Here is a 27503-nt window from a genome sequence, read left to right on the forward strand (position 1 = left end):
TTGCATGCCGGGAGACAAAAATGTCTCAGGAAGCTTTGAGAGGCGCGATTTTGGAAGCCGGGCGCTGACGAGCTTCCGCCTTTGGTGTGATCGCGGACCTAGAAACTCGGTCCGCCCCATACAGGTGTACGTAGAAGTCGGATTTGGAGAATGCGGAAGCGTGTGCCAGTCAAGGTTAGGCTCCAGGTAGGTCCGCTTTCCGGACGTGGGCAGGGTAGCCCCCAGACTAACCCATGAAGTGAACCTGGCCAGGGGACCCTGCTTGTCAGATAGCGAGCTCCGTGCCTACCTTTAGATCTGACCTCACCGTTTACAGGATACTCATATATTTCCTTAGATCAACTCAGCCTAGATCAAGTGTTCTTCCAGAGGCCGTATTGAGATCATTTTTATTTGCAGCCTGTGAATTTTCTCATCTCGGGTGATGGCCTCACAGATGTACACATATGTCAAACCGTATCAAACTGCACACTTTAAGTATGTGCAACTTATTACATGTCAGTTATACTTAAAGCTGTTACCAAAAACAGAAAACAAGCTTTTCCCACCCCAGAGAAGAATTTAAAGGGTAAAATGATCAAAGGATTTCAGTTCTACCAATGTTTACCTGTTTGATCACTTACATATCAAGACAGAATGCTAAACCTAGGACGATTGTCTTAGCTCACGAAGAACACTTACTTTACAACTATTTCTAATGGCATAGGCTTTGGAACCATATAGGTCTGTGTTGTTTTCTTGCTTCCAATACTTGTGAACGATATGGGTGAGTAACTAATGTCATAAGGGCCTGAATTTCCTTGTCCCTAAAGTGAACATAATACAACCTAATCGATACTGTAAGAGTTCAACAGATGGTACCCTTTTTACATTATAGCTTCAAACGTATAGCTGCACAGTAGTATTTGTAAGCAATGTTTCTAGAGATTTACGACATATACCCAAAAAACGTGTCTTTGATGCTGGCCTGGTAAATTCCTGCTGGTTGCTAGAAAAGAGGGTTCTGAGGCAATCTATGGGTACCTTTTTTCTTTAATTTTGTGTCCTTTATGAAACCATGCATAGTATGGAAATTACTGAATTCAGAATATAGCAGGTTTAAAGAGGCTGAAAAAAACTTAGAACATTTGATACAAAAAAAAGGAAGCATGCCTAAGAAACCTGGTTTCTTTAAATGAGATTTCGTTCTTATAAAGCAAGTGAATTTCTATTTTACAGGTTAACCATATACTGTACCTCATCTTTCAAATGAGAAGTTAGCTTCCTCACTCAAAAATATATGTGCACGTTGCATTTTAGAGAAAGCTCACATTCTGATAGTCCATATTTACTGTATCTTGTTTAACATACCAGGACAAGAGTTTTGAATAGGCACTATTATGAAAATGTCATGTTAAAATACCATGCTATGATTTAGCATTACAAGTGCTTTAAACAGCTGAGTAAAACACCCTTTTGCTTTTTACTTATGTCCCCTCACCAGTTATATAAAACCAGTTCTAGAAGAGTTAAGTGGCCTTAGTCTAATTCATTCATTTAAAAGTCTAATTCATTCCTTCATTCATGCCTTTGAATATGCACTCCATAGGCACTATGCTGAATTTGCAAAGATGAAGGAAACTACTGTTTAGGAAACTTTATCCCTTAATGGACAAACAAGGCTTAAGGGTCCAACTAAACGTTGCAATGGCTCATCACAGAGCTAGAAGCAGCCTATATATAGAACTAGAGGCACAGTGGGTGGCCCTGAATACCTTACAGGAAGCAGACTGATTTTCTCATCCAAAAGGCATGCTACATGATGCAGAACAGTCAGTGGGGCCCCTGCAGTCAGGCCTCTCCCATGGAATCTCTGATCTGCACAATCACTTAGTAAGGAACAGGAAGACTTCTGGGATTCAGATAGTGACCCCATGTTGCCCATTCCCTAGATGATGGGGACTTCAAGACAAAGCTCTAGAAAGATGAAAGGAAAAAGTAAAAAGTATCTAAGTCCCTAGCTGCTCCAAATAAAAGGCCTGCAGCTAATCAAGTAGACAGAAGCTAGGTCTGAGAAGAAATCAAGGCAGGTGTATACGGCCTACTGCATCTCTTTTCCCAAATTACATCCAAGAAATACAAAAGTTCTCAGATACTGCTGTTTCCTCATTTTCCTCCTCTTATCTGTTCTTCCTTTGGCCCTTACACACTTGAGTTACCTGTTGCTCTGTCCAAGTCCTGCTAATTCCACTTCATTTTTTTTTAATTTTTATTTATTTATTTATTTTTGAGACAGAGTCTCACTCTGTCACCAGGCTGGAGTGCAGTGGTGCAATCCCAGCTCACTGCAACCTCTGCCTCCGGGTTCAAGCGATTCTTCTGGCTCAGCCTCCTGAGTAGCTGGGATTACAGGCGTGCGCCACTATGCCCAGCTAATTTTGTATATTTAGTAGAGACGGGGTTTCACCATGTTAGCCAGGCTGATCTTCAACTCCCAACCTCAGGTGATCTGCCCGCCTCGGTCTCCCAAAGTGCTAGGATTACAAGTGTGAGCCACCATGCCCAGCCCTAATTCCACTTTCTTACTATTAATGTTTCTGGAGTCTGCGTATTTTCACCTTTACTTAATGCAATGCTTTAAAATGGTCTAGGTATATTCCCTACCTAGAAGAACTCATACCTATACACAGTGGGACACATACACAGACTTACATACCACATAAAATTCATTGACAGAACACAGGAATAAACCAATGGTTCATTTATACAATGTAGTATTTTTATAGCAAAGGATTTTAAACTTCTTGGTCTTGGGATTCCTTTACACACTTATTATATTGATCATATCAGAAATTAAAACAATTTTTTTTTGAAAATTTAAGTCATTTAGAAAGGATAAATTTATGTTAACATTTTTATGGAAACTATATTTTCTAAATAAAAAGAATTTAGTGAAAATAATGGCATTGTTTTACATTTTAAAAATGTCAGATCTACTTTTGCTTATACAGAATCTTTAGTCACAAATCAGTCCATTCCACCTTTGAACTGAAAATAGTATTAATACGATCAGCTGACATTAATTAAGCATTTAGTTTAGTTTATATATCTCATTTAATCCTTGTAAGAGCCCAATAAGCTAGACATTATTATTATTCCCATTATGACGATGAGGCAAAAGACCTAAGAAAGGATAAATAATTTGCCAAATGTCACTTAAGCATCTGGTTGGACTGCAAGGATTCTAATCTAGATGCTTTTACCCACCATGCTATGTTAAACTTGATTGCACTGCATCATGCCTTGATAATTCAACAATTAGTGATAATAAAGTCAAATTTACATCTACAAATCATGCAAGTTAGCTGGGAAATACTTAGGGGGTGTTATGGGCTGAGTTGTAGTCCCCCCAAAATTCACATGAAGAAATCCTAATCCCAGCACTTCAGAATGTGACTGTATTTGGAGATAGGTTTTTAAAGAGATAATTAAGGAAAAATGTGGTCCTCAGTGTGGGTCCTAATCCAGTATGACTGGTATCCTCATAAGAAGAAATTTGGTCACAGACAAGTACAGAGGGAAGGCCATTTAAAGACACAAGGAGAAGACGGCCATCTACAAATCAAAGAGAAAGGCCTCAAAGGAAACCAAGCCTTCTAACACCTTGATCTTGGACTTTTAGCCTCCAGAACTGTGGGAAAATAAATTTCTTGTTGAAGCCACCCAAGCTGTAGTACTTTGTTATGGCAGCCTAACAAAATAGTACAGTGACGGAATTTGACAAACTTTCATTGTACATGGACCTGACACGCTGTGTGGACCAACACAAATGAAACCATAAGACAATATTTCCCAAATATTTTTATTTTGAAATAGATATACTCAATGGCTGATGACCCAGTATCTTTGGTGTCTTCTAACCACATTAGCATTGTATAATTTCAAATGAAATCTATACTTTAAAAAACAATTAATGTCAAATTTTGTCATAATATCTGACTTTCAGGCAGACTTTTAATTTTACTACAATTTAAAAAGTCATTAACATTTTAATACAATTTTAATATAATACTGAATAATTCTCTGTGGAATTTATCTTTTATATTTTTTCCTTTTAAATTAGATGAAAATCGCCAAGCAAAAAGAGATTTACAGTTTATAATGGTAAAGACTCTACTACTCTAGAATCAAAGCCAAATCAGTATTACTTAATAATTCAGGGAAAATTTAGATAAAATCACTAGACAAAGGTAAACTGATATTCTTATATACTCATAAAATTACTTTTGAATTGCAAACAAACAGCTATGCATGGCTAATTTAGGAAGAAAAACTTTTTTTTTTTTTTTTTCTGAGACCGAGTCTCACTTTGTCGCCAGGCTGGAGTGCAGTGGCATGATCTTGGCTCAATGCAACCTCCACCTCTGAGGTTCAAGCGATTCTCCGGCCTCAGCCTCTTGAGTAGCTGGGACTACAGGCACATGCCGCCACACCCAGCTAATTTTTGTATTTTTAGTAGAGATGGGGTTTCACCATATTGGCCAGGATGGTCTCGACCTCTTGACCTCGTGATCCACCTGCCTTGGTCTCACAAAGTGGTGGGATTACAGGTGTGAGCCACTGTGCTCAGCCAGAAAAGCATTTTTAATAGATTTTTTGATAGCTCTTAACTGAGATCCTAAATCAAGGATTTAGAAATGAGGTATCATAAAGAACAGTAAGATTTTAAAGCTCTCAAAATTACATATAATACAAATAAAGATTGTAACAGTATTTAAACATTGTTTCAAACTTTATTACTTAATGAAACAGTTTCTATATACTGTTTCCGATTACTTTTTTAATCCTTTTTTTCTCATTAATTTTTTTGTTGTTGTTGTTCTTCAGTTGAGCTGAGATACTTTTAATTACTTTTTATTAACTGCTTCCAGAAACCGTAACAGGTGCAGGAATAGATTGATGATATCCAAGTAGAGGCTGATGGCAGCTAATACGTACTCTTCAGGTGACAGTTTATGCATCAGTGAGTGTGTGTCATAGATGATGAATCCACAGAAAAGAAGGGCTCCTACAGCAGCTAAGACCAACTCCATTGTCTCATTATAAAAAAATAACTATAGGGAAGAGATTAAAGAAATATGTTGATATTTGAGAACAGTATTAACAGGACTTAACTTACTTCCTCTAATGATTTACTGCTACATTACACATTTGACAATGGTGTACAACTTTGAATACAAATGTTAAAAGCAGAAAAAGGCAAGGCAGGTCCAAACTTGCCTCTGTTGGATGGAAGGATGAATGAGGAGATATATTCCATTAAACTAAATTACCCACTTTGAAAAACAGCATTCCAAATATAAATTATTTAAAAATATATTTCTTTTTTCACAATTAAATGTGCCACTGGAACTTGGCAGTTGTAAGCAAGGGCCTCTTTCTATGTAATTTAATTCATTTATTCATTCATCTTTCTTTCAGTCAATAATAAGGACCAACACAAGACCCTGATTTTCTAAAGGGATAATTCTATAATCGTTCTCTATACAAATGTTCTGGATAATTATAACTAAGTGTCCTATCATAAAAGTATCTCTTACAGCTTTTTGAGGTTATTTATATTGACAAAGCCAGAATTATATTTCAAGTTAACCATTATAACATAACTTACCTTCAAGAATCCTGACAGGCACAATATCCACAAAAGAGCAAAGAGCCTATAAAAATGCAATTTTAGTAATTTACAATATTGTTCCTTACAAAAAACTTTGTAAACCCATTCAACACTTTCTGAAAAAAACATATCTATCTGGATTTTTTGCCGAAGAATAACTAAAATGTAAGAATTTGTAAACATACAATGAATGTAATGCCCATTTTGGATCTTTTTTTAAAAGAAATTGAAAGAACAGCTACTTATTCAACATTTGTCTTTATGGTATACAAACCGAGTTAACAGTATAATTTGTGAAGTTTTGGAACATAAAATATAGATAAAAGCAGAAATATCATTACAAGTATTTTAATTCAGAGATCTACAAAACGTTTTAGAAAATATATAAACAAATGAAATATGATTGCACTTTTAAACCAAGTAATAACTTATTCTGTGAACATGTCTATCTATTGAAGGGTACTTTCCATTTTATTCTTATGTATTATAGAACTTAATTGATGGACACATCTGACACTGCTATAATTTTATGAGTTACAATTCAATTGTTATATATATAGAGTATAAAATATGAGAAAGGACATCTAAAAGTCAGTCATTTGTTATAAAATATGGGACATATCAGCTGCTTCAGGTCACAGGGAATTACAGAGACCAAATTTATCCTCCTTCCTTAAATAAAAGCAGACAAAATATATGAAACAACAGTTCTTGGACACTGGACAGCAAACAGCACAGGACAGGGATTCCTGAGATAAAGGATACAAAGAAAGTGAAGTCTAGGCCGGGCGCGGTGGCTCAAGCCTGTAATCCCAGCACTTTGGGAGGCCGAGACGGGCGGATCACAAGGTCAGGAGATCGAGACCATCCTGGCTAACACAGTGAAACCCCGTCTCTACTAAAAACTACAAAAAACTAGCCGGGCGAGGTGGCGGCGCCTGTAGTCCCAGCTACCCAGGAGGCTGAGGCAGGAGAATGGCGTGAACCCGGGAGGCGGAGCTTGCAGTGAGCTGAGATCCCGCCACAGCACTCCAGCCTGGGTGACAGAGCGAGACTCCGTCTCAAAAAAAAAAAAAAAAAAAAAAGAAAGTGAAGTCTATATTTGCCCCAGCTACAGAGGGTTTCCAGGCCACCGTGTAGGGATAAGAACCCATATAGACACTTGTGGTCTCCTTGAGTTGAGTAGACAAGAATTCAGAGGTCAAGGAAGCCAAGATAGCTAGAATTTGCAGGGCAGAATGCCAGAAAGAAGAGAACTATCCACTGAAAGTGAGCACTCTGGTGTATGCACAGGGTTTCCCTAGAGTCTGTAGCTACGTTCTGATTAATACATGCATGTGAGGAGGTAACCAAGGCTGGAGAAAGAACCACCATAGAGAAGCAGGGAGAACAGTCCTCATAGTTCACGCAGGACTGGGAACAGTTTGCATTCACATCAGCTGGAGTAGAAAGACCTCTTAAGACATGCACTGAGTAGTATGCTGAAGGGTACTGTCTCAGCAGTACCCTTAGGGCCAAATAAGCCCCTAAGCTAAAAGCTGTTCTGGACCTCCCTAACAGAGCCTCAAAAGGTTTACTTTCCGAGGAACTTAACTGCATCCTAGTCCTAGGAAAACAAAGCCAAATATATTTAAAGTTAATACAACAAAATTCAGCACCCAACCATGTAAAATTTATAGTGACCAACATCCAATAAAAAATTATAAAGGCATGTAAAAGAGTGAAGGAAATATGACCTATAACAAGGAGAAGAAACAATCAATAGAAACAAATCCAGAAATGACACAATGATAGAATGAATAGACAATGACATTAAAAAATATACTCCCTCGTTCAAGGAGATCGAGGAAAGAATGACCATGAGGAGGAGAGAAATGGAAGATACTATATTTTTCAAAAGACACAAATTGAACTGAACTTTGATTAAAAATACAATATATGAAATAAAAATACTCTGGAATTCATAGCAGATTAGACACTGAAGAAGATTACTAAATTTGAAAACCGCACTAGAAACTAACCAAAATGAATCACAGAGAGAAAAAGAAAAAAAAAAAAAACAGGAAAACAGTGAATTAGGGGACAACATCAAGAAGTCTAGCATAGATGTAATTGGAATCTCAAGCAAAGGAGAAAGAAGGGGAGACGGATAAATGTTTGAAGAAATAACTGCCAAAAATTTCCCAGATTTGAGCTGGGCACAGTGGTGTGTGCCTGTAATCCCAGCTACTCAGGAGGTGGAGGGATCACTTGAGCCCAGGAGTTCAAATCCATAGGCAACAGCAAGACCCCATCTCTTAAACAATTTTGTTTTTCCAAATTTGATGAAAACTTTACATTGTCAGATCCAAGAAACAGAATAAAAGTGGAGGGGGAGGGAACCACACCAAAGAATATTATAATCAAATAACTGCAAACCAGTGATAAAGAAAAAATGGTAAAAGTAGCTATGTATGTGTGGGGGAAACATATACAGAAGAATAAATATAAGAAAGATGGTAGACTTCTTGTCAGAAACTATATAAGTCAGAGGACAGTGGAATGACATCTTAAAATACTGTAAGGAAGAAAAAAAAAACCCCAAACCTAGAATCTTATACCCAGCAAAAATAACTTTCAAAAATAAAGACAAAGGTTTTCTTCAGACACAAAAGATGACCAACAGACGATAAGAAATTTTAAAAAGAAGTCTCTCAGTCTAATGATATTAGGTGGAAATTTAGATACATGAAGAGATGAAGAAGAGTAGAAATGGCAAACACATTGGTGAACATAAAAGGACTTCTATTTTTAAAATCCCTTTAAAAGAATATATTTTTTAGTGCAAAAATAATAATATATTATGGCGTTTATAACATGTAGAACTAAAAGTTATGGCAACAATGGCACAAAGGTAGGGAAAAGGAGATACAAGTATACATGAAATGGTATATTCTTTGAGGATAGAATAATAATTTAAAGTCATATATTATAAAACCTAGAGCAACCTCTAATTAAAAGAACTATAGCTAATAAGCCAATAAAGAAGATAAACACAACCACCTTAATAATCACAATAAATGTAAATGGACTAAATACACTAACCAAAAGCAGAGATGGTCAGATTGGATTTTTAAAAACCAAGATCCAACTATGACTTCTAAAAAAAAAACCTTTTAAATACAAAGACACAAATACATTAAGGATAGAAAAAGATATATGATGCTAACATGCTAACACAAATTAAGAAGAAAGCTGGGGTTGCTATATTAATAACAAAGTAGACTCTAGGACAATGATATTACTAGACCTAAAGAAGGTCACTTCATAATGATAAAGGGGTCAGTTCACCAAGAGTGCGTAACAATCCTAAATGTAAATAATATGATGCAAAATTATAGAATTTATGTGAGAAAAAGACCAATCCTTACTTGTCATTGGAAATTTCAATACCCCTCTCACATTAATTGATAAAACAAGTAGGCAGAAAATTAGTAAGCAAATAGAAGACTTAACATTATTAACCAACTTTACCTAATTGACATTTATCAAATCATCCAACAGCAGCAGCAGCAAAACACACATTCTTGTCTAGTGCACAAAGAACATTTACCAAGATACCATTAAAAAATAATAATAATAAATGCAAAAGGACTGAACTCATACAAAATAAGTTCTCTCACAATAACAGAGTTATTTATTGTAATGCTATTTGGTGAACTGAAGGCATGATGAGAATCTAGTCCTCAGCTGTCTCTCTGAAATGGCCCTAAAATTTCTCAAGATACATCTGGCATACCTAAGTGAGAATGAGGTATCATGCTACCTCACAATATAGATCCTTCAGGACTGAAAGGGACTTAGGATTTGCTTTTTCATTCTTAAACCCTAGGGAAACTCCAAAGCTCCTGTACCATGGGGCATGGGGAAGGTGATATTAAGAACTTGAAGCATCCAAGATACTACCCTACTTGCAGGCTAACAAGTTAGCCTGGCACAGTTTCATGGATGCATCAAGCTCCTAGGTCTGAGATAAAGGACAGTTTACAGTAATAACAGTAGTATCATCATTTTAATGACAGGGCCCAGGTGATGCTAAGAGGGCCACATGACACCTACACACACAGTGGGTTGTGTTACAAGACAGGAACCTTGAATTTAGGGAAGCAAGTCTTTTTTATAATGGAAAGTAAACATGCTTGCCCTCTGCTCTAGCGAGCACCATCTTCCTAGGCTGTTCACTATTGGAACAAAAAAACCCTTGAAAAGATTGTCTGGAACAAAGGGCAGTCAGCACATCATTCCCAAGATATTCAGAAACACAAGAGACCCATGAAAAATCCTCTCCCATTGTTGTAGGCTTCTAATAAGACATTAGGATAGGGCTGCCAGAGGTCTTTGGACATTAATTTACTCTTATTCACTAACTGGACAAGATCCTACATTTAAGCCTGATCAGACACTACTGACAATGCATATTAAAACAGATATATTTTCTCCACTACAACATCCAAGTTGAAATCTGACACACTTAGGCTCCCTGGTTAAGCAGCATGCCCCACCCAGCGACCTAAATGTACACACACTAAAAGGGTTATTTAAGGTCACAGGCTCCATTAAGTTTCTGGTAAGAGATTCAGCCTAAGACTTGTCAGTTTATGACAGCATTCTCTGTAGATACTGTAACAGGTAAAGATTTAAAAGTCATGTCCTACAAATATTCTGCCTAAGTTGTTACTTCATTCTACTTTGACTCACATCTCATTAAATATTTAAACATCAGAGAGAACAAATTTTCTGAGAATATAGATAAGATACGCCATGGATATAGTGCTGATGTTGCTATTCTAACAACTCCATCTAGAGGACTGACGAATCCTACCCTCTTCCCTCTCAACAAGAAGCACAGAATAAAAAATAACTTACAAACAGTGATGTGCCAGTAAACTTACTTTCTAGGAAAGAAAATGGGCCCTGATTTGTAGTGCTTCTTAATTTCTGTGGTGTACATACATCTTTCATGGCCTATTTTAAGCTTCCAGCAGTTTAACAACTGACTTGCAAGATGCCTCTTACAAGCTGGCACAAGGCAAGTCTAGCACACCAATGACCAGTTGCCATAGTTATCACATATAGTTCTGAGATTTAATTCCTTTTGTGGCAGAATTACCACAGGAAAATGATGGTGTAAAAACATCATTGCTTTAAGTCAATCTATGAAGCACTGCCGCCATTGCTTGATACTACCACACATCCATACATTTAACACATTTCTTCAGTTCCTACTATGTCCCGTAAACAGGTCAGAAGGAACAGCCTATAAACTTTTCGAAGAACATATTTTCACAGAAAATCTTTTCCCTAAGTCTTTATATCCATTTTGGCACTTAGCTTCCACAACCACTTTGGCTTTGAGGCGTCACAGTAAGTAGTGCCATTAAGTTTTACTTAAAATGCAATAAAGTGCTACTCTTAAGTAGCTGAACCTATGGCATACTGACCAAAGTATAATTATTATTAGGATTTTGCTAGAGAGTCATTACATGGCAGTATCCAGTAACTGATAGCAGTAGATGTGATTCAATGGAGAACAGGGCTGTATACAAGAGCAGTAGTGAAGTGTTAAAGTTTTAAAGAGGTATACTGTGATCAAGTTTCCATTTTCCTATCACCCAGCTGCTTGGTGGAAAAGAGGCTGGAAACTGGTAAGACTAGAGAATAGAGAAGCTGGTTGTAGTAATATAGGTAAGAGGTAATTTTGAAAGGGTTATGTTTCCAGTATTAAGCAAACAAGAATTTTTCAGACTAATTACTGCCCCTGTCCCACCCCAAAAAACTACTCAAATGATGCATAAAAGAGAAAACAAAGAATACCTTCTTAAAAACATCAAATAACTGTCAAGGTAGAATGGAATTATCAAGTCAAAATCTAGGTAAAAGTGGAAACCCAAAGAAGTAATCATAGTACTGTAGCTGAATTTGCCCAACTACAAGAAAAGTCATCAATGCACTAAGCAGGGGTAAACTGGGGGGTGGGGGCAGAGAAGAACCATCCCTGGGAAACTGTCACCACAAGCTATCCCTTTGCTGATTTGTAGTCTAACTGAATAACACCTGTGTGGTTGGGAAAACATCGTAAGCCATGAATTTAGTTTCAAGTGGACCCAATCCAATAGTTTTCCCAGATGCCAGGTGAAAACCCAAACACTGTATGGAAAAATGCACCTTTAACCAAGGCCTCAAAGAAATTCAACAAATAATCTTTCAAGGACAATTACATAGTCAAAAATAACTGAACACACAAAGAAAGAAAATATCATAAGAATTATCAGAAACAGCAGACACAAACAGATGCACTTCAGAAATATCTGGTCTCAGATCTATATATGATAATTGTAATATCATTTTTATCAATCAATGTAAATTTATTATGAAGAGGCTGAAATATAAGGCAGGTTTACCAGAAAAGGATTTAGAGAGATGATACTGGAATGAATGAAAGGGAGGGAACAGTTAGAGACTGGGTTGGGAAGAGGAAGTAGAACAAATCTTTCATGATATATGCCACACAAATACATATGAAACATCCTTTCAAAGAAGGAAAATAAAAAATGTTACCTCTCCCTAAATCAAACTCCACTCCAATAAAACTATTTAAGCAGCTTGTGCAACTGTCAGTGTTGGCTGACCAACTATATTTTATCTCAATAGAGACTTCTGGTGTTCTGGATTACCAGAATAAAAGGGGTGGGGGAGGAAAGAAAGTTTAGCAAGAGCAGACTTTTGTAAATAGTGTTGTAACAGGAAAAAGAAAATGGTTGGGTGACTATGTGCCAACAGGAAACCACTGTGAGCTTAGAAAAGAGTCTATGCATTCCTACCAGGTGAGGGCAATGCAGTACCATAATCCTCATATAAAAAGGATCATTCCGTATATTTGAGGAAGGATACAGGTTAATCTAGATGGATCAAAAGGTTTTAAAGTTCATGCAGACCCTTTCAATACCTGTACTAATTACAGTGCTTTTTCCACAAAGACGTGGATGGTCTTGGTAACATTTATGCTAAGACAAAGACCGAATTAATTTCAGTAAATTCCATAATGTTAATAAAGCAAACAAGCTTAAACTCTCTGGAAAGCTGATTTTTTTTTTTTTTTTTTAATTCACTTCCCTTTCACTATAGGAGAGAAGCAAATAAGTCAAAGCAACTTTCCATTTCTGTGTATGTTCTGGGAGTAGGGCCTGGCCCTAGTACTCAAACAGATGATCTCTTATTACCCTCCATTTTAAAAGACAGTACCCAAAGATAACAGTGTAGCACATTCCTCAAAACCACCTATAATAATTAAAGATATTTATCTATTATATCCAAGAATATATACAACTTACCCAGCTCCAAATTTGCTGAAATCCCTCTTAGATTGTAGAGTATACACAGTCAAACCAAAAAATACTGTAGTAGTCAGTATGAAAGCTTGCAGAATAATATATACATCATAGAAAGTAACTGTAAAATTAAAACATTGATTAACATGCATATAAAAATGCTCAATACAAAACAGCTTTTTCTGGCATTTTACAGAAATGCTTCATTTTCTCGTGTACTTTATGCTAATAAAAACAATTAGAAAAGATTTCTTATCCATCCTTGACTACAAGGTACAGTGAAACCACACCCATAATGCAATTAACAGTCTCCAAAAAATTCATTCACACAAAATTGGAAGTCACATTGTTACCAAGTTAATGAAATGACTGGAGAGCTATTACGCCTGTAGCCAGTTTGGAGTTTTAGGGGTATGGCAGAGTGATTCTCACCCATCTCTGTCCCAGTCGCAGTTTACCACCATCTGTGGTGATTGTCCGTTATGGTTTAAATATCAATAGGGATGATTCTGGGTCTCCTGCCTGGCTGAGAATTCCTGGACAGTAGCAGCAATTCCAGCAATCATCTGGTTAGTTATACTTGGTTTATCAGCCCAAATCAAGGAAACTGGGCAAGAAAAATACTGGGGCTGGCTAGGGTTGCTTACCATTCACTTACCCTGTAGAGGACAGAAACCAACCACTAACTGCATATCCAAATGTGTATTATCTTGGAGTACATTATTTTGGGGTTTACTGAATATATGCCAAATTCCTTTCTGTAATTTTAGAATAACCATCCAGTCAATTATGGCTATTGTAATAAAGCTCCTTAACATTTTAATAAATTGCAGTTATAACCTATTGGAGGTTAACTGCTTTGAACCCAAAGCCATTTAAGTAATTTTTAATTTTCAGAGAGTAATTACTCATGTTCTTTCCATCCTTAAATGCTACACGATTGGAATTTCTCTGTTTATGCCGTTACAGGATTAGGAAGGTGAACATGGAAAAGACAAGACATGAAATCCATTTTGCTTCTTGTCAGTAACTTAAGTATACAATTGGGTTGAAAAAATACTGCAATTACTGAGGAAAATAATGTTCTCAGATTACCTCATCTATGTTTTTCTACCCCCAGTTCCAATAATCCTGAAATGAATCTCTCTCCTACATTCTTTATACATAATAGGGGCTGGAGAAGGGAGAGATGGATTTGAATACTTTCTTTCTATGTTAAGAAGCTTCAATCCTATTTATTATTTATTACTATTTATACAGATTTTTTTAACAAGAGATTACAGAAACATATAGATTAAACAAAACTGGCATAGAAAGGTTAAAAAACTAATGACAAAATAGGAAGAGTTAAATACATTAACTATAAGGATAAACAACTTGCTGTTATGGAGAGTAATAATTAACTCTGACCTTTTTGGTACTCAAGGTTAACCATTTTGAGACAATCAGAATTTCTATTCTTAATTTATTGAAATTTTTTCCTTGAGGCATTATATAGGATACATCAAGTAATTATAACAGACACGGCCTTCAAACACATATTTAACATGAAATACAGAGCAGAAATTACCACTGTTTCTTATAGTGCCACTTGATAAAATATGAGGATATAATGTTAAAGCACAGTTCGGCACAGGCCAGTTAAAGGAGTTAAGCTCATATATATGATCAAAGTATGTGGCTCAAAACACATGTTCTCAGTTACTTGAGGATACCTTTAAATTACAGAAAAAATTAGCTATAGTTGTCTTATTTTTCTAAATGGGTAAACAAATGAAATACTGTTCTCCATTCCTTTTATTTTTCTTTTCCACTTCTTCTAAGCTCAGCTGAAATATGTAAAGGATAAATATCTGACTTTTGCTTATACTTTAGGAATTCTTCATCCTACACTGTATTTCTGAAATACGATATTCCATGTTAAACTTTAGCCCCAAATAACTTTTTACCTGAAAGATTTATCTACACTAAAAAGTTATTATAACATATAGAAATGCAATTACAGCTTACCAACAACTGCCACAGTCAGAGCTTCCAACAGCGTCTAATGAAAAGAAACTTAAATTAATGACAGTAAAAGGTATACTATCTCATGTACATTTTCTAATTTCTAGCAGCTTAATGTGATCCCATATGAATGATCTCATTTTAGCTTCAAAGCAGCCCTGTGAAGTATACGGGACAGTTAGTAAATTCACCATAATGAAAATGAGACCTTAATATATTGAGTGAGAACATTTACATTCTAATTGTGATACTATGACTCTTTACGCTCTAATTGCATATTTGTAAAAGGAAGACTGTAAATATAGAAAATTCTATTTTTCTTACTGTGTAATATAAATAAAAATACAATTGCAAATTATGTGCACATTTATAAAACCTCAATACCTCACACAAACATAGGAAGAATAAAATATTTAGGTAGTACTTTGGTGTGGGAGTCTTGAAAGTGTGTCCCAATATTCATTCTTTCTTCCCTAATAACAGAATTTTTACCTGGACACATGGCTGTTCAGATTAAACTGCATTTTTTCAGTCTCCTTTGCAGCTAGGTCTGACTACATAAGGATATTCTAGCCTATTTAATGTGACTAAGATAGGTATACAACTTCTGGATTGTGCTCTAAAAACAAAGAAAGACTTGCTCTCCCCTTCCTCTTCTCATTTGCTTGTATTAATAACTGGATACTTTGTGGCTATAGGAGTGATCTATCTTATACCATGTGATCTGTCTTATACCACTCTAGGAATGCCTGGACAGTAGCAGAAGCGTGGGCCCTTGTCACCTTCACTAAATTGTCATTCAAATTTTTACATGAAGAGAAATAAACTATCTTGTTTAAGCCACTGTTATTTTGTCACTGTTTAAGCCATGTCAGAAGTAGCTGAACTAATATCCTAAATACAAGACTTGGGGATTCCGAGCCTTGTCCTCTAGCCTCTGTTTTCCTTTAATTACAGTATCTTTATTTTGTCTTATATCCTTACTCTAGATAGATTTTATCAACCATCTGATAGACCATATTACAAAGGCAAAGCTAGAAATAAAGGCAGTGGCTATATAATCATACTCTGGTAGAAGCATCCACCCTAACTGATATCAAGAAACCATCAGCACCCGAGCAAAAATGGTATTAGAAACTGTACACAGACGTGGAGGCAATGGAACTGCTGTTACGTTTTTTTTTTTTTTTTTTTTTTTTTTGAGGCGGAGTCTCGCTCTGTCACCCGGACTGGAGTGCAGTGGCCGGATCTCAGCTCACTGCAAGCTCCGCCTCCCGGGTTCACGCCATTCTCCTGCCTCAGCCTCTCGAGTAGCTGAGACTACAGGCGCCCGCCACCTCGCCCAGCTAGTTTTTATATTTTTAGTAGAGACGGGGTTTCACTGTGTTAGCCAGGATGGTCTCTATCTCCTGACCTCGTGATCCGCCCGTCTCGGCCTCCCAAAGTGCTGGGATTACAGGCTTGAGCCACCGCGCCCGGCCTGCTGTTACGTTTTAATGCTTTTAGTAGTGCCAGCAAAATGGTAGCAAAAGATGATAGAAATTTTTTTCTGGGCTGGGCGTGCTGGCTCACACCTGTAATCCCAGTACTGTGGGAGGCCAAGGCAGATGGATTGCTTGAGTCCAGGAGTTTGAGACCAGTCTGGGTGACACAGCAAAACCCCGTCTCTACTAAAAATACAAAAAAAATTAGCCAAGGATGGTGACATGTGCCTGTAGTCCCAGCTACTTAGGAGGCTGGGAGGTGGGAGGACTGCTTAACCCTAGGAGGCAGAGGTTGCAGTGAGCCAAGCTTGCATCACTGCACTCCAGCCTGGGTGACAGAGAGAGTCCTTGTCTCAAAAAAAAAAAAAAAGAAAAAGAAAAAAGAAATTTTTGGGGGGGGGGGGCAACATGATTATACTATATTCTTACTATTTGTGACAAGATTTTAGGAAAGAAATCATCCCATACACATTCAAGTATCTGAAGGAAACAGGATGGTATAAATAGGAGTAAAGATAAGACCTAGGAAAACATGAATAATGCCCCTCTAAACATATACACACATGCTCCTCGAGTTACAATGGGGTTACATGCCAATACACCCCCCTGTAAGTTGAAAATATCACTAAGTCAAAAATGTAGCTCAGAGTGTTTTTGGTTAAAGAATCACCAATGCTTAAAGTCTGAAACTTCATGGTTGCATATTGCTTTGACACCATCATAAAACTGAAAAATCTTAAGTTGAATGATTCTAAGTCAAGGACTATCTATCTGTCTGTCTGCCTGCCTGCCTGCCTGCCTGTCTATCTATGTGCATGCATACCTACACACGCACTCCTACTAGGGCAAGATAAGCTTCACCTCCTTTCTTACCTCGGTGGATCAGGACCAAAAAAACCCCTAATGTTAAAGGTCCCTGAGTAATCTGAGGAAATGTATTTTACACACTTATTTGTTAAACCATTTTTAGCTATGGGCATAATGAACAGATTTAACAATCAGTGACTATCTTGCCTATAAGCATTTGGTTGATGCTTTTCTAGTGGGACCTCTCCCTGCTGGGCAAAAGTTGACCCATACCCTCTTCCCACATAGAAATCAGTCTTTCTGAGAGGAGGCTACATGTAGATGTGAAGAGGAATTCTATATGGCCTTTTTTTTTATACTTCGTCTCTCTTGAGACATAGGTGACTAGGCCAGGAGTTGGCTCTGACCCAAGGCCTGGCAACCCATATACTGACTAACAGCCTACAATGTGACCTGTGCCAAAAACCAAGTGTACCAATCAGATTCTTTCTCTCTCCTTTCTTCCTTTTCTTTTCTTCCTCCCTCCCTCCTGCCCCCCCCCCCTTTCTTTTTAAGACAGGGTCTCACTGTGTCACTGAGGTTGGAGGGCAGTGGCACAATCTCAGCACACTGCAACCTCCACCTCCTGGTTTAAGTGATCCTCCTGCCTCAGCCTCCCGAGTAGTGGGACTACAAGCACGTGCCATAACATCTGGCTTATTTTTCTATTTTTTGCAGAGACAAGGTCTCACTATGTTGCCCGGGCTGGTCTCGAACTACTGGACTCAAGCAATACACCTGCCCTGGCCTCCCAAAGTGTGGGGATCACACAGGCCTGGACCAGATTCTTTCTGACCCAGGAATCTGAACTCAGAGATTAAAGCAATGGCAGTGGGAGCTAAAGTTAAATGACTCTATGGGGGCAAACAATGGGTCATATAAAAATTAAAGACAGAAAAAGGGAAAACAATGTATAAGGACAACTGAGGTCGAGAAGAGATGTAATAAAACAAGGGAGAGGAGAACACAAACTCTTGTCACTGAATTTCCTATGATATCATCATTTCTGGAACCTTCCTCCAGTTCTCCAGTTAATCTTCTTGAAGAGGATTTGGGTTAGTGGGTTCTCAAGTTCTTACATCCTTAAACTCCTTGTTACTTGCGATAACTTGAGTTAGGATTGACAATCTTGCAAACAAAAGAGCTTAAGATTTAAAAGAATAATCTTTCCTATTACTGAAACTTTCAAAGTCATCAGCTTTTCTTTATCATTTTAACATAAACTCATCAGAATTCACAAACGTTTTTAAGTTTAAAGCATTTTAATCTAATCAATAGCTTTTCCCACTCCTATTTGACTACCAGTATACTTTGTTTGAGATGGGGTCTCACTCTGTCACCCAGGCTGGAGTTCAGTCACATGATCTCAGCTCACTGCAGCCTCCACCTCCCCCACCCCATTCAAGTGATCCTCCCACCTCAGTCTCGTGAGTAGCTGGGACTACAGGTGTACACCATAATGCCCAGCTAATTTTTGTATTTTTTTGTAGACATGGGGTCTCACTACATTGTCCAGGCTGGTCTCAGACTCCTGGACTCCAGCAATCTGCCCACCTTAGCCTTCCAGAGTGCTGGGATTACAGGCATGAGCCACTGCGCCCACCCACGTATTCTTAGTATTAGTTTGGAATGCTTTGAAGTAAATTTTTAGGTTAGAATCTAGTCATACTGGATGAGAAGAGGCAAAATAATTTTTTAAATACATAACTTGAGGCTTATCCCCTTATTCTGGTCATATTCTAAACTGAATTTTCATAAGTAGTAGTTTGGGTTTTAATTTTCACAAATATCTCAACACACATGACTTAAAGTTGGGTTCTCCCAACTATAATTTTGAAAGAAGTTACTAATGCACATCACTTGAGCAAAATGGTTCCTTAAAAGACCAGAGTGGTAAGATAATAACACAGAAGAGTTAATAATAAAGAACTTAAATTTTATTAAATTAAAACCACAACATAATTTTTTCCCAAGAAAATAATAGAATATTAGAGGTAGAAGGTATCACAGGGATTTATCTACTTTAATATTCTCATTTTACATATGAAAGTTAGGCACAGAAAGGCTAAATGCCTTGCCAAGTGTCACATAATCAGATAGCAGCAAAGCCAGGTCATCTGATTCCAATTCAGCATTTTTTCCACTACATAGTAATATTAATAGAAAAACCTTTGAAACTGATAAACTGTTAAAGGTTTTAAAAGACTATAAAATTACAAGTAATTTCCTAAAGTACTCTAAAAAAACTCATTAATTTTGTTCTGCCATTGTTATGTATGTATTATAAATGCATTTATTTAAAACTCAGGAATAATTGTTAAGGGAATAGAGAAAGTCAAAGTACTCACAAATCCAAAAAGTAGGTACAGGTTAAGGGGATACTTATGTCTGTTTAAAGTCAATGCAAAAATCAAACCCAGAGATGCGAGGGCAAACAGCAAAATTAAGGCAGGACTGAAAGACATAATATTAAGTGTTTCAAGTTAAAAAAAAAAAATAGCATGAGCAGTATTATCCAATTTAATAAAATTTATCTATTGTATATGTTTATGAAAGCACAGGGAAAAAAAATCTGGAATGATCCACACCAAACTATCAAATTATTTTATATCTGGAAAATTTCAGGAGTACAAGGTAGAAAGGAGCCTCAGGACAAAGAAAAGAGCCCAAAATGAATGAGGGAAACTTTTCCTTTTTACCGTATAAACTTCTATAATATTTGAATAATGTTTGCAATTAGTACACTAATATTATACAATAAAGAAATTAAATAATAACTACTTTTTAGGGTATTTGCCATATGGCTGTAATTTAAATTTAAGAATTATACCTCAAATAGTAAACTAATAGTTCAAGATTCCCCTTTAGTGGGGAGAAGGGATGACAGAAATTCTCTACTTGTATGAAAATATTCATTAGTTCTCCTTTCCTTTAATATAACGAAACTGTATCATGGAAATAATTATGATTCATCCCTGATTAAAGATTAGGGATGGATCATGCGGAGCTCTTTTGAAGACTTCTTGGTGAAATTATCGTAGTCTTAAGCCAAAAGCAAAAGGAATGCACATTTATTTTTCAAATACTGTCTTAGGCTTTGAACACAGGGAATATAGTCTAATAAAGTTTTTTAAAATTAAGATTTTTAAAAATGGCATGCAGAAAAACTTCTTAATACTATTCCAGGGAATGAGGGTTTAACCCTAAGAAACTGAAGCTAAAAAGTTCAGAGGTAAATACCATGTTGTGGAATATTTTTCTTCATCAAAAAAAAACTAATCAGGCTTATAAGAGTTAATGAACCTTTTTTACATTTTAACCTCAAAAGTTAATACACAAAAAAGTGGATTTTGTTTATAATACGCCTTTTTGATCATATGCAATGTCTGAAAATGATTATCATCTCATTACATTACCTCTCATGTACAAATGTCCGTATAGACTCAAAGTATAAAAAAACTGTTGCAGTCACTGTAGTTAAGAGAACTTGCAGAGAAAGAATGCTGTAGACTTTTCTTAGAAAGGCTAAAAGAGAAAACAAAATACATTACTATATTCTTAAGCATTTATCATAGAACAGTACAATCAAATTTCCTCTTTAAAAAATTGTTTTTTACATGTATTCTTTCCTAATTTTCATCCTAATAATGTAATATATAACTAAAACTAGACAAGAATACAAAGCTTCCAAGATAATTTAAAAATTGTAAGAGATATCTAAAGCGCCCTACAAAAAGCATGAGCCTAAAAAAATTAGTGGGCCAGAATGTAAATGATTTCATCAAAATGAAAAATGTATTAAATGCCTAGTTGTACACAGCAAGATACAACATAGCAAAAGACTAAAAGCAGAACATTTTAAAAGAATAATTATATCTTGAATCTAAAAAGGAGAAATAGAAAGCATATAAACCTAAGTTGTTTTATGTCTTAATTTCAAAAATAGTAAAAATGTTTCCCCCAAATGAAACTTATCCTGAAAAGGCAAGTAATATATAAACTTACTTTCACTCATCTATTATTATTTCTCATTTATAGCACCCCTGCCTCTAGTTTCTATACAATAGAAAATCCTTACTTTCATAATATTTTGTTATCAATGCCCAGAAATCACCTCTAAGGCTTAATGATTAAATGCTTATTATTAAAGTCTTCTGATACACAGTGAAACAAATAATACAATGAACTTCCAAGAACTCAGTACCATCTTCAGAAATAAAACATTAATAACAGTTCCCACCTTCTCTCTTCACACTTCCGGCTAACTACAAATTGTCTTTCAAGATCCAGCCTTTCTCAGTTCCCCATTCTAAATTAGATGTTTCTCCTTCATGTTCCTGAGGAACCCTAAACATACCACTAATCACTTTATAATTGATAAGTCTACTTGTCCTTCACCCCCCTTACACTGTAAAGACCGAAAGCTCCCTAATAATCGGGAACAAGCCTAATTCATTTCCTCACTCCCACCACTCAGCCTAGCACTGAATAAACAGTCATTAAATTTTATTTGCTTTTAAATAAATTTTTACTAAATTAATGAAGGGTGAATTTTACTAGTCAGGGAAGAGAAAAAAGTATTATTCTGAAATGAAACAGAATAATGGCACCACTACTTAGAGGACTATGATTAGGCAGGCAATAAAAATCATGTTGAATGACTTTTACCCAACAAAAGAAAACGTGATGTTGTCTCTTGCCTATCATGGCAATGCTCAGGGTAGATGAGCATTAGATGGTGGATGTTCCTTTTGAAATACATTCCTACTAAAGACCTGGCTTTCCAAGGAAGGGTGAAGTCCTTTGATGGCATATCAGCCAAATATCAAGTTAAAAATAAATAAATAAAAATAAATCTTTCACAAGAATAAGGGAATTTTCATGAATACTAAGTATTTAATCATCAAAATGCCCAAATACTAAATCTTAATTTTTCCCTCTGGCACTCTTTCCAAAATCTAGAATGAGTTTTTCCTAACGTCTTAAACAAATTTTACTGGGCATATAATTTAACCAATGATTCATAAGAACACTGAGTATCCATTGTATTTTGGCTTAGAGATAAACAGTTCTTAACTCCACAACAGATCTACGACTTAATTTCTTAAAAAGGCTCTCATGTCTGAATGCTTTGGGAAGTCATTTCTATCTTTTTCATAAAAGCAGGGTAAAGAATATACTACTGGCATGGACAATATTATTTGGGCTATCTTTCTGCAAATTTAATTATTAAACCAAAGGTCAAGCCATTACACCTGCAAGGGATTTTTCTGGACTATGAGAAAAAAAAAAAATTGTGTTCTTTACACTATAGCCTCCATGTCCTGGACTCAAACCATCCTCTAGCCTCAGCCTCCCAAGTAGCTGGGAATACAGGCCCACACCACCACACCAGGATGGGGTGTGTGTGTGTGTGTGAGAGAGAGAGAGAGAGCGAGAGACAGGGTCTCACTCTGTAGAGAGAGAGAGAGCGCGCCAGGGTCTCACTCTGTCGCCCAGGCTTAAGTGCAGTGGCGTGATGATTCACTGCAGCTCCAGTCTCCAGGGCTCAAGCAATTCTCCTAAACTCAGCCTGCCCAGTAGTTAGTACTACAGGTGCATGCCACTACGCCCAGCTAATTTTTTTGTATTTTTTGTAGAGATGGGGTTTCATCACATTCCCAGGCTGATCTTGAACCCCTGGGCTCAAGTGATCCACCCACTTTGGCCTCCCAAAGTGTTGGGATTATAGGCATGAGCCACCATGACTGGCCCTGGAATGTATTCTTTACTTCTCATACCCTATTATGTACCTCATGTAAGTCAAAGCCAATCCATATGATATGTATTCTCAAGCAGTGAAAATCAGTGTTATTTCTTACCATTCTGTAAAACTGTTTTGCAGTTCAAAACAATGTGCACATTAAGATCTAATGTTTATTTGTATATCTGTGTATGTACTCAAGTGCATAACTAATAAAAGACTAGAATAATATACATCCAGGTGTTCGTATACCCTGGGCAGTATTACTAAGGATAATTTTCATATTCAGTTCTTTACTAATCTGTGTTTTTTAGATACCAGCAATATGTATTACCATTGCAATTTAAAACATTTTAAAGAAACTTGTGCTAAGCCTTTAAGTTCATACTAAAAAATTATCCTTATGCAGATATTCCAGACCACAACTTTTTCTATACTCTAGTATCATAAGCCAAATCCCAGGCAAAAGCAATATTGACACCCATTGTGAATAATATAAGAAGTAGCAAAGGATACGCATATACAGCTTTCAGGAAAATATAAAAGATTCAACATGAAAAGAATATTACTCAAATTTTCCAATTTTTGTTGAGTCCTGATTTCTTCCCTTCTACTTGACATCTCAAACTTAACATGGCCAAAATTGGAGCTCTTCATTTATCCAAATTTGCTGTTCACCCAGTCTTCTCATCAACAACCAGCACCAACATCCTCAAAGCCAAAAACATAGAAGTCATCTTTGATTACCCCCTCCCTGTTCCCAATCTATCAGCAACTACTGCAGTTCTACCTTTGAAAGTGCAATGTATCTGCCTCTTTTGGTCTCCTCTGTTACCTCCCTAGTCAAAGTGTGCCTAATCTCTCACCTGGACCACTGAAGGAACCTTCTAATTGGTCCCTATGCTTTCACTCTTGTCCCATCTATTTCTCCACACACTCTGTCAAAGTGATCTCTTTGTAAACCATATCATGTGACTCTCTGCTTAAATACTTAAATAATCGTTTCACTTAAAATAAAATGCGTAAGATTTTATAGGACCTACAAGGTCCTACATGATGTAGAACCTTTCCAATCTCATCTCAGCACTCCTCCTCTTCCTCACCATGCTTTACCCACATTAGTCACCTTCCTGCTTCAGGGCCTTTGCACTTGCTGTTTCCTCTACTCGGAATGCCCTTATCCTTCTTTACATGAAGTGGTGGTTTAAGATAAGTCACAGTTCTCTGACACTCCCTTCAAGTGAGTCCTAACAAAAAGAATGATGTCAAAGTGGCAGGGTGCTACTTCTAAGACCAAGTCATAAAAGGCATTACGGCTTCCTCCTGCTCTTTCTTAGATCATTACTTCTGGGACAGTGTTTCTCAACCTTGTTTTCATTATTCCCCATGTAAGTAGCCTTCCAGGTATTTTTTCCTAATAGCCCCCTCAATAAAATTTTAATGCCACAAATTATTATATATCTGTTGTACCATCACCCTTTGGAAGGATATATGCCATTATAAAATCTTAAGTTTGTTTAGATCTTTAGATCCCTCTAAAGAACCAACTGTCACCTAATGGGGTCAATAGCACCCCATTAAGAATCCATACTCAGGGAAGGCCAGCTATGTTGTGAGGAAACTCAGGGAGCCCTATGGAAAAACACGTGAGAGGAAAGTGAGGTCTCCTGCCAACAGCCAGTGAGAAACCAGGGACTCCTATAAATAGCCCTGTGAGTAGCCTGTCTGGAAGCACATCCTTCATCCCCAGTCAAGTCTCCAGACGACCAGCACTAGCCAGTATCTTGACCACAATCTAGGACAAACTCTAAACTAAAACCACCCAGATTATTAACTCTCAGAAACTGAGATGATGTTTATTCTTTTAAACCACTAAGGTTTAGGGTAATTTGTGACACAAACAGAATTAATATATATCTTGGTATTTGGAAGTGGGGTGCTGCCATACCAAACACCTAAAATATGGGAAACAGCCTTTGGAATCAGCTAATAGGTGGAAGCTGGCAGATCGGTGAGATGAAGGCTGAAAGAGCCTTGAAGAAACCGTTTGTAGAAAGTTAATGTGTTTGAGGCTGCTGCAGGTGACGGCTTAAAGGAAAGTGGGTAAAATTTTGTGCAAACTGGAGGAAAGAGAATGCTTATTATATACTCAGGAAAAGTTGAGCAACAGTGTTAGCTATGGTAACATCAAAAGTAGAAAATGTGCTTAATCAAGTGGGTGATCAAACTAAGCAGACTTCCAGAGTGTTGAAGGTACCTGCTGGCTTCTTGTTGCTTATACTAAAATATAAGAGAAGAGATACACAGCTAAAGGAAGAACTGTGCAAACAAAAAGATGGGCCAGGCCCGGTGGCTCACGCCTCTAATCCCAGCACTTTGGGAGGCCGAGGCGGGCGCAACATGAGGTCAGGAGATCGAGACCATGCTGGCTAACACGGTGAAACCCCATCTCTACTAAAAATACAAAACTTAGCCGAGCGTGGTGGCGGGTGCCTGTAGTCCCAGCTACTCAGGAGGCTGAGGCAGGAGAATGGCGTGAACCCGGGAGGCGGAGCTTGCAGTGAGCCTAGGAGATTGCACCACTGCACTCTGCACTCCAGCCTGGGCGACAGAGCAAGACTCCGTCTCAAAAAAAAGATGAAAGCCTTCAGACTCAGGGACATCAAAAAAGTACATAAAGAGCATAATTGTAAAATCCTTAGTTAAGACCTCACAAATATCCAAAGCTGTGCTTCAAAAAAAAAAAACATTCAGGCCGGGTGCGGTGGCTCACGCCTGTAATCCCAGCACTTTGGGAGGCCAAGGCAGGTGAATCACAAGGTCAGCAGATCAAGACCATCCTGGTCAACATGGTGGAACCCTGTCTCTACTAAAAATACAAAAATTAGCTGGGCGTGGTGGCATGTGCCTGTAATCCCAGCTACTCGGGAGGCTGAGGCAGGAAAATCGCTTGAACCAGGGAGACTGAAGGAGTCGGAGGTTGCAGTGAGCCGAGATCACACCACTGCACTGCAGCCTGGTGACAGTGCAAGACTGTCTCAAAAAAAAAAAAAAAAAAAACCTTCAAACAATAGGGCCTTTGAGATGCTTAAGGAAGTTCTCACTGAGCAGTCTCAGCCAAAGTTCATGCTAAGACATTTTTGGGTGTGGCTTTTATTATTGAATGGAATGAAACCCAGTTAAGAATCAGAAGACACCTACAAAGTTTGCTGAAGAATTACATTGGCAAAAATACCACCTCATATTATCCACCGCTGGATGTTGAGTATGGCAGTACAGATCATTTGTTTTTTTAGTTCAAAAATCTTTGAGGGGAGCTGTACTTAAGGAATTACACCTAGGGAGCTACACCTAGTGAGCTTCATCAACACCTGGGGTTGATTTAGATGATGAGATTCTGGACTTTGAGATGATGCTATACTGGGGTATTATGCAGGATCTTAATTTGCATATGGAAGACAGATAAGTAATTTGTGACCAGAGGGAAGACTGGTGATTTAAAATATGGCTACAGATTATTTGGCACTAGCTTCAAAAGGTGGAACCTAAATCCCCTCCCCTTGAGAATGGACTGGACTTAGTGACTTGCTTCTGATTAATAGAATAAGGAAGATGTAATGATTTGTATGATTCCATGACTAGGTCATAAAAGTCACTGAGGCTTCCTCCTTGCTCCCCCCTGGATTGCTTGCTCCGGAGGAAGTCAGCTGCCATGTCATGAGGACACTCAAGCAGCCCTGTGGAGAGGTTCATGTGGCAAGGAACTGAGGCCTCCAATCAATAGCCATGGGAATGAAATTTCCCAAAAGCAGATCCTCTAGCCCAGTCAAGCCTTCATGTGACTGCAGTCCTGGCCAATCATCTTGACTGGAGCCTCATAAGAGACCCTTAGTCAGAACTACCTGGGTAAGACCCTCCCAAATTCCTGACACTCAGAAATTGTGTAATAAATACTTGCTATGTTAAGCTACTAAATTTGGGGGCAATTTGTTACAAAGCAATAGATAGCTAATCTGCCTGGCTAGCTCCTTCTCATACAATCCACCTGCCATCTCCCTTAAGAGTTCTTCCTCTGGCCATTCCTTAACTAAAATAGCTGCCACCCTAAACTCTAGTTTCTACTCACACCTGTTTCTTTCCTTCAGTGCTGGGGGTTATTTGCTTACCTCTTTAGGGTCTGTCTTTCCTACTGCCTCATCCAAATGACAACTCTGGAGGTCTGAGACAGTGTCTGTCTGGTCACCACTAGAACCCTAACATCTAAGACAAAGCCTAGTCAAGTTTTGTAAACAAAGGAAAATGCCCACCTTCACTCACATAGCTAAAAGAAATGGAAATTAACACATGATTACATTTTTACGTACCAGAAGAGTCAGCAAAGTATGGCCCATGGGCCAAAGCCA

General features: G+C 37.5%; 1 protein-coding gene and 1 long non-coding RNA gene across 2 annotated transcripts in view; one reads left to right on the forward strand and one right to left on the reverse strand.

Annotated features, from left to right (window-relative positions):
* Nucleotides 1-27075, forward strand: LOC111551274. The gene is made up of 2 exons (XR_002734305.2): nucleotides 1-186; nucleotides 26743-27075. It is a non-coding gene; the product is annotated as an uncharacterized LOC111551274 (long non-coding RNA).
* The window catches only part of TMBIM4 (transmembrane BAX inhibitor motif containing 4), a 32595-nt gene continuing 8919 nt past the window's right edge, over nucleotides 3828-27503 (reverse strand). Inside the window, exons 2-7 of the mRNA XM_023225146.1 lie at nucleotides 20774-20882; nucleotides 19706-19811; nucleotides 15031-15064; nucleotides 13024-13141; nucleotides 5651-5696; nucleotides 3828-5093 (exon numbers count right to left, since the gene is read on the reverse strand). Coding sequence (XP_023080914.1) covers nucleotides 4887-5093; nucleotides 5651-5696; nucleotides 13024-13141; nucleotides 15031-15064; nucleotides 19706-19811; nucleotides 20774-20882 — 620 coding nt within the window. The 3' untranslated portion in view covers nucleotides 3828-4886. The remainder of the gene's footprint in view (nucleotides 5094-5650; nucleotides 5697-13023; nucleotides 13142-15030; nucleotides 15065-19705; nucleotides 19812-20773; nucleotides 20883-27503) is intronic.

Source organism: Piliocolobus tephrosceles, chromosome 10, assembly GCF_002776525.5.
Source record: "Piliocolobus tephrosceles isolate RC106 chromosome 10, ASM277652v3, whole genome shotgun sequence".
Taxonomy (NCBI): domain Eukaryota; kingdom Metazoa; phylum Chordata; class Mammalia; order Primates; family Cercopithecidae; genus Piliocolobus; species Piliocolobus tephrosceles.